The sequence below is a fragment of the Nicotiana tabacum genome, chromosome 18 (genome assembly GCF_000715075.1).
Source record: "Nicotiana tabacum cultivar K326 chromosome 18, ASM71507v2, whole genome shotgun sequence".
Classification (NCBI taxonomy): Eukaryota; Viridiplantae; Streptophyta; class Magnoliopsida; order Solanales; family Solanaceae; genus Nicotiana; species Nicotiana tabacum.
In genome coordinates, this window is record NC_134097.1 from 18,392,027 (window position 1) to 18,400,152 (window position 8,126).

At 45.9% G+C, this 8,126-nt stretch overlaps 1 protein-coding gene across 1 annotated transcript; it reads left to right on the plus strand.

Moving 5' to 3' along the window:
- The first annotated feature begins 1,452 nt into the window (after positions 1-1,452).
- On the plus strand, positions 1,453-6,343 carry LOC107805849 (uncharacterized). Its single transcript, XM_075236046.1, has 7 exons — positions 1,453-1,791; positions 2,337-2,354; positions 2,468-2,519; positions 4,317-4,504; positions 4,658-4,918; positions 5,012-5,087; positions 6,267-6,343. The coding sequence occupies exons 1-7, from the start codon at positions 1,453-1,455 to the stop codon at positions 6,341-6,343; spliced, it is 1,011 nt and encodes a 336-aa protein (XP_075092147.1).
- Positions 6,344-8,126: the final 1,783 nt, after the last annotated feature.

Here is an 8,126-nt window from a genome sequence, read left to right on the forward strand (position 1 = left end):
GACAGGAGCTGCACAGGTTTGGCTTAACTCGCTCCCCATAAAATCTATTGCAACTTGGGATAAGTTAGTCAAACAATTTCATAACAAGTTTCATCCACCCAACAAAACTGCCTAACAAATTGATGAGATAGTGAGCTTTAAGCAGAAACCGATGGAGACACTGCATGAAACATGGGGCAGGTTCAAAGGAATGTTGGTTATGTGTCCACATCATGGTGTTCCAGAATAGATGTTGGGACAACGATTTTATATGGGACTATCAGATGGGTTGAAGAATATTGTGGATGCCTCAGCTGGTGGGGCATTCCTGAGCAAGACATGGAGAGAAGGCCAGAGTTTACTTGATAAAATGGCACAGAATTCGGGATGGACATCCAGAAATGCACCTATCACTCCAGTGGTGCACTCAGTGCCTCTTGATCCTTCAAACACTATGGCTGAAAATATGGCGAATCTCCTGACACAAATGAGCATCCTCACCAAAAAGGTGGAGGAATCAGGGCAGAAGCAGCAGGTACATATAGTTGACACTACCAATGGGGGCTTGTGCACATCTTGCATTAGCCAACCAATTGGTAATCCTTGGAATGCAGAGCATGATCATCACCACCAGCACCCCGAAGATATGAACTATGTGGCTAACTATAAGAGGCAGAGACAAGGAAATCAGAACTGGGGTCAGCAGACTCAGCAGCAGTATAGACCACCTCAGCCAAAGTATAACACCGGAAACATGGGAGGTATGAGACCCCCCAACAACATGGCACCGTATCCTAGACCACAGGGGTATAATAATCAGTATGAGGGGTACAATAATCAGCAGCAAGGGTACCACCCAACTCAACAACAGCATGGTAGGAGACAAGATGATGGGTTTGCTAGATTGGAAGCAATGATGCAGCAGGTTATTGGGTCCACTGCAAAGATATATGAGCGAGTAGATGCACATGACACAGCTATCAAAAATATTGAAGTGAAAGTGGGCCAAATTTCAATGTCTCTGAACAACCGTCCTCAAGGGACACTACCTGCAGATACCCAAAACAATCCTAAAGATCAGGGCCCGAAGCAGCTGATGGCGGTGAGTCTCCGCAATAGCAGGGATCTTGATGTAGAGTAGGAGAGAGCTCGTGATAATATACAGGCTGAGACACTCATTCAGGTACCCATGAAGCTGGATGAATCCACAAGGCTGACAGATGTGATAGTCCAGCCTGTTCAGGAAGAAAAGAATATTCAGTAGGAGACAGAGAAGTTGCTGAAGCAGTTGAAGAGCCGGTAGTGGAGATAGTAGCTGAGAAATAAAAGTCTAAAGTGATTGGGAAGAAAAGACCTCCTACATCATTTCCACAGAGGTTGGCCAAGCATCAAAAGGAGGAGCAGTACAAAAAGTTCTTTGAGATTCTCAAGCAAATTCAGGTAAATATTCCATTGAATTAAGCTTTAAAGGAGATGCCTGGATACACAAAAATGATGAAAGACTTGATGTCTCGGAAGTTTGACTTCCAAGACTTGGCCACGGTGACACTTACTCAGACTTGCAGTGCAGCGGTAACTAGACCTGTTGCTGAAAAGCTCTCTGATCCAGGGAGTTTTACTATTCCATGCACTATTGGAAACTTTGCTTTTGCGAAAGCACTCTGTGATTTAGGGGCCAACATTAATCTTATGCCCCTGGTTATTTACAAGAGGTTGGGCATTTGGAGAGCTAGACCCATCTCTATGTTGTTGCAGCTAGCTGACAGGACTATGAAGCGTCCATTTGGGATCCTTGATGATGTGCTTATTCAGGTGGGGAAATTCGTGTTCCCTGCAGATTTTGTGATCTTGGATTGCAAAGTGGATGAAGAAATTCCTATCATCTTAGGAAGACCATTCTTGGCCACAGGGAGAGATCTGATTGATTGTGAGACCGGGGAGCTTAAGATGAGGCTCAATGACGAAGAGATTATATTCAATGTGCAGAAATCTATGAGGCGACCAAATGAGTTGCCAATTGCTCCCTTATTGATGCCATGGATGTAATCGTACAATCTGATGATGAAGTGTTGACGGTTGAGGATCCCCTCGCTGCATGTCTGACGAATTTGGAGGAAGTGAATGGTGGGGACTTGGCGGAATGGGTGTTGGCATTGGAAGGTTGAGGGGCCTGGGAAAGAAATCTAGAGTTTGAGCCCCTACACTTAGAAAAGAGAGAGACTCCTCCAGCTAAGCCATCCATTGAAGAAACACCGAAGCTGGAACTAAAGCCATTGCCAGCCCACCTCAGGTATGAATTTCTGGGACCTGACTCCACTCTACCTGTTATCATCTCATCTGGTTTGTTAGATGTGCAGGTACAACAGCTTCTACAGGTATTGAAGGAGTGCAAAACTGCCATTGGATGGACCATGGCAGACATCAAGGGGATCAACCCCGCTTACTGCATGCATAAAATTCTACTGGAAGAGGGGCACAAACCTTCCAGGGAATATCAGAGGAGGCTAAACCCAAATATGAAGGAAGTGGTGAAGAAGGAGGTGATAAAGTGGTTAGATGCAGGAATTATTTTCCCAATCTCTAACAGCAACTAGGTTAGCCCAGTTCAATGTGTGCCTAAGAAGGGTGGCATGGCGGTTGTGAAGAATGACAATAATAAACTAATCTCAACGATAACCGTCACCGGCTGGAGAATATGCATGGATTATCGAAAGTTGAATCTAGCCACCCGGAAAAACCACTTCCCACTTCCCTTCATTGATCAAATGCTGGATAGATTGGCAGGGAGGTCACACTTCTGCTTTCTGGATGGGTACTCGGGGTACAATCAGATTTTCATTGCACCTGAGGACCGAGAGAAGACCTCCTTCACATGCCCTTATGGCATTTATGCCTTCAGGAGGATGCCCTTTGGCCTATGCAATGCACCCGCCACATTCCAACGGTGCATAATGGCCATATTCACTAACATGGTTGAGGATATAATGGAGGTGTTCATGGATGACTTCTCAGTGGTGGGGAATTCATTTGATGAGTGCCTAGTGAATCTGACGCGTGTGCTGAAACGGTGCATCGAGACTAATCTGGTGCTGAACTGGGAGAAGTGTCATTTCATGGTACAAGAAGGCATAGTCTTGGGGCACCGAGTGTCAAGCAAGGGAATAGAGGTAGATCGAGCAAAGGTTGATGTAATAGCAAAGCTGCCTCCACCAACCTCGGTCAAAGCAATCAGAAGTTTTCTTGTACATGCCGGTTTCTACCGGCGGTTCATAAAAGACTTCTCCAAAATCGCCAACCCTCTCTGTAAGTTATTAGAGAAAGATCACTTGTTTGTATTTTCTGATGATTGCAGGGTAGCTTTTGAGGAGGTGAAGTAGAAGCTGGTCACAACACCCATCATTGTTGCCCCCAACTGGGAGCAACCATTCGAATTAATGTGTGACGCTAGTGACTATGCAGTGGGGGCAGTGCTGGGCCAGCGAAAGGACAAATTGATGCACCAATCTACTATGCTAGTAGAACGCTGAGTGGAGCCCAGTTGAACTATACGGTGACTGAAAAGGAGATGCTAGTTGTGGTGTTCGCATTCGACAAGTTCCGGTCCTATCTGATATGATCAAAGGTAATTGTATATACTGACCATGCTGCTCTCAGGTACTTAATAGAAAAGAAAGACTCTAAGCCACGCCTGATTCGTTGGGTGTTGCTGCTGTAAGAGTTCGATCTTGAAATACGTGACCGCAAGGGCACTAAGAATCAAGTCGTTGATCACCTATCACGACTTGAGGGAGCTGAAAACGCAATTGAAGTTGAGGAAATTCTGGAAACTTTTCCAGACGAGCAGCTGCTCGCCACCACTCATCAGGAAGCGCCATGGTATGCGGACTTTGCCAATTACCTGGCCAGTGGTATAGTTCCTCACGACCTTTCATCGGTCCAGAGGAAACGATTCTTTTGTGAAAGCCGCTCGTACTATTGGAATGAGCCCTATCTCTTTAGAATATGCCTGGATAACATGATCTGGAGATGCGTCTCCGAGATGGAACAATCTTCTATTTTGCAGGCTTGTTATGCATCGGCTTATGGTGGACACTTTGGAGGGATCAGGACAACAACAAAGGTGCTAGAGGCCGGATTTTTCTGGCCGACTGTGTTTAAAGATGCTCACTCATGGGTGAAGGGTTGTAATGAATCTCAATGCACCGGGAACATTTTCCGGCACCACGAGATGCCCATGAACCCAATTCAGGAGGTTGAAGTGTTCGATGTCTGGGGGATTGACTTCATGGGTCCCTTCGTCAGCTCCTATGGCAATAAGTACATTCTTGTTGCTGTAGAATATGTGTCCAAGTGGGTGGAAGCTGCAGCGTTGCCCACCAATGATGCAAAAGTGGTGGTGGGTTTTTTAAAGAAAAACATATTCACCCGCTTTAGGACACCACGTGCAATTATCAGCGACGGAGGCACTCACTTCTGCAATAGGGCCTTTGAAAAGTTGTTGGCTAAGTACGATGTGCACCACAAGGTGGCTAATCCTTACCACCCATAGACCAGTAGACAGGTTGAGGTATCCAACAGGAAAATCAAGAGTGTGTTAACAAAAACTGTGAACGCCACAAGAACTGATTGGTCGAGGAAGCTAGATGATGCACTCTGAGCTTACAGAACAACTTTTAAGACACCAATTGGTATGTTACCATACAAGTTGGTGTTTGGGAAGGCCTGTAACCTGCCTGTCGAACTTGAGCATAAAGCGTGGTGGGCACTGAAACAACTAAACTTAAACATGGAAGATGCGGGCCCATCAAGAGTCACAGAATTGCATGAGCTCGAGGAGTTCATGTATCTTGCTTTTGAGAGCACAAGGTTGTATAAAGAGAGAATGAAGAGGCTACATGATCAGAACATTGTGGAGCGAAATTTTAAACCGGGGGACATGGTATTGCTATACAACTCAAGATTGAGGTTGTTCCGGGTAAGCTGAAATCACGATGGTCTAGACCGTTTCGAGTAGTTGAAGTTTTTCCGTCAGGAGCGATTGGAAGTTGCCACTGAGAATGACTCTCGTACATTTAGAGTCAATGGTCATAGATTGAAGTTGTATGTGGGTATGAGCGAGCCTAAGGAAGGGGCTGAACTGCATCTGACTGAACCACAGAGGTCGAGCGAGCCTTAAATGCGCTCTTCCTGCGTAGTGCAGCGACGTTAAATCAGGCGCTACGTGGGAGGCAACCCGCAAAATTGTTGTAAGTGTAACATAAAAAAAAACGTCATAATCAGAGACGCGGTCAGACCGCGATTGCACCGCGACCGCGGTCAAACCGCGGTAACCCAACCCCTCGCGGTTCCACCGCGAACGCGGTCAAACCGTTGTCCCGACCCCTCTCTGAATCTGGTCTACCGCGATCCTACCGCGACCGCGGCAGAACTGCGACAGACCCCAGACGGGCCCAGGTATGTTTTTATTTTTTATTTTTTTGTTTCGATTTTTCCGCCCTCTTTTCCCAAAATACCCCCCACCTACCCATTAAGCCACCCCATCAGATTCCCAAACCCCCCAAAACGCCCCAAACTCTTTCTCTCTCTATTCCTCTTCTCCTCTCCACAAAATCCCTCTCTCACCCACCCAAAAACTCCATTCTCATCCTCCCCTACTTTCCACCTTCACCACCCACTTTCCCTCATCCAAGCAAGTAAGTTTCTCTTTCTCTCTCTCTATTTCATCCTCTAACTTAGTGTAATTTAGCATAATTTCTTTTAAGTTTAACCCTAGGTAGGCTTAGTGTAATTTTTGTAAATTTTTGCTTTCTTTCATGGTTTTCATTGTTGTATGGTAATGTTGTGAACTTGGTTGGTGCTAAGGTGCTTGGGCCTTCATGGTGTTTCAATTTTAGGGTGTGTTTTGATATTTTGGAGGCCTAAAAATCTTTTTGGGGTGTAGTTGTTGTTTGACACCATTTTGGCCGAAAATTTGGAGTTGTTGTGATATTGTGGGGCGGGTTATACCCACTCCTAATTGTGGGGTGTTGTACTTTGTGACTGAAGATATTGTTATTGTTTGAAAATATGTGAAGAAGTAAGTGTGGGGTGGTGTAGGCCGAATGTTGTAGTTCTGTTGTGAGGCCCTTGTGGAGGTTGTGACCTTCACCACCCTGCTAGTGGGGCTACTTTGCAAAGCAAAACACAATGGGGGTATTGTTTTGGTGCCATCGGGTGGCGAAGTCTGAGTAACCATCCGATTGGCACTAGTTAGGATGAATTTGATGGTTTTTCTGAACTCTCTGCAGGTACTATGGCTCCCAAGAGGCAAAGGAGAAGAGTTGGCACATCTCAACAGCTGACATATGATGAGTCCAGGTTTTGATCGGAACGAGCGGAGGATGATTTTAATTCCAAGGTTGGAAAGAACTTCATTCAGGAGATTCAAATTGACAGGGAAGCCCTCCGCGTGGACAGGAGGAAATGTATGAAGAAATTCGGAGGAGGGGCATGGAATTCCTCTTTGATGAGCCTGTCCCGGTGAACCAGATGATTGTTAGGGATTTCCATGCGAACTGCCCTTCAAACTCAAGTAGAGATGTGATTGTGCGGGGTACAATAGTCCCAGCCCACATTCCATATATTCGCCAGACGTTACAGCTGCCTGAGTTCACAGGCGACATTGACTATTACCACGACAGACCAGATGTCACATGGGAAGTTATGACTGATGTCATTTGTGCTGGGGGGCGACCAACTTGGATCAAAGACCACATCACCCTGAACTCCAACTCCTTCACGCACTTGGCTAAGTGTTGGTTGACGGTCATCTGCAGTAGGTTCATGCCTTCCAGCAATACCACTGATGTGAACTTCAACAGAGCCTTATTGACATGGTGCTTCATCACGAAGAAGGATTTTGATGTCGCACAGGTAATTGGCGATGAACTGGTTCTGCGGGGACCGCTGTTGTCAAAGGGGTTTTACTTCCCTTCCTTGGTGACTTTACTGTGCTTGCGGAGGAATGTCCCCACTAGTCCTGCCGATGGAACAGTGGCACCTGAAGCACCATTCCGTGCTTCACGCATCAGAGTGGGCAGGGGTACACGACCAACAATTGAGATAGATGATGAGGATGATGACCCGATTCCTCTTGCACCGTCCAGAAGATCTACTAACAGTGCCGGACCCTCTCGGCACCCCCATACTGGGGCAGGCTTCACCAGATCTTAGTGTACCCGGCCTATGCTGTGTTCCATGGAGGAAGAGGTCGCGGATCTCCGCACCTTAGTGGATGGCCTACACACGCGGATAGATGCCATGTCTCAGAGGCAGGCCCGATCTGAGAACAAGTTCAAGGCCTGGTTCCGTGCGTTGGGGAGAGCTTGCCATGTGGACCCCAGTACCGTCTCCGACTCTGATTGAGTCTCAGGGAAGTCTTCTTACCCTTCTGCTCTTTACTTTACTGATATGACATGGGGACATGCCATGATTTTAAGTGTGGGTAGGAGACTTACTCTGCTTATTTGTTGTACTGTATATAGATATTGTGACTGTTGTAGCATGTAATTGTTGTTGTTGTATATAACTGATGGTAGGTATATTAGGAGTACCTGAATTGGCCCAACGACAGATACTTGTCGACGGGTCTCTTGAGGGTCCAAGTCGGATATATAAAAAAAAACTTATAAAACAAAAACAAGGTAGAGGACTCTTCCTGAGGACGGACCACTTGGACAGTACTCTTGAGGGAAGTAGTCCATGTAGATTTTTTTATTTTATTCATTTTTTTCCGTTTTAGGTAGTGTAGTAAGTCCCCCTTGGTTTTTCTTTTGACAACGGTTCTTTTTCAAGGGTTTTTCTTGAACCGGGTTAGGTATATTTTCCTTTTGCCGTTGTAGTAGGACTAAGATGGGTAAAGGCTAGAATGCTACCCTTGATGTACACGCCTGCAAACAACTAAAATGAACTTGAAAGTGTGACGTCTAGGCTCAGTTGTAGACTTGTAAATCTATGCCTTAATTTTGCATATCTTGCCTTGCTTGAACGCTCGTAGGAGTGTGTTGATAAACTGATTCAGAACGAGTTACATGCTGAGTGTGTGTGAGATTTTACTTGCATTTTGTGCTTGCATGCGATACCTAGAACTTGCCCTGTGTGTTTGCAAA

What these genes read in the sequence shown, in the direction of transcription:
- LOC107805849 (XM_075236046.1), top strand. Translation starts at nt 1,453, where the DNA reads ATGCCTGGATACACAAAAATGATGAAAGACTTGATGTCTCGGAAGTTT. An exon ending in AGGAAGTGGTGAAGAAGGAG is followed by an intron (nt 2,520 to 4,316) that starts GTGATAAAGTGG and finishes TTGTTGCTGTAG; the next exon opens with AATATGTGTCCAAGTGGGTG. An exon ending in TAGATTGAAGTTGTATGTGG is followed by an intron (nt 5,088 to 6,266) that starts GTATGAGCGAGC and finishes AACTCTCTGCAG; the next exon opens with GTACTATGGCTCCCAAGAGG.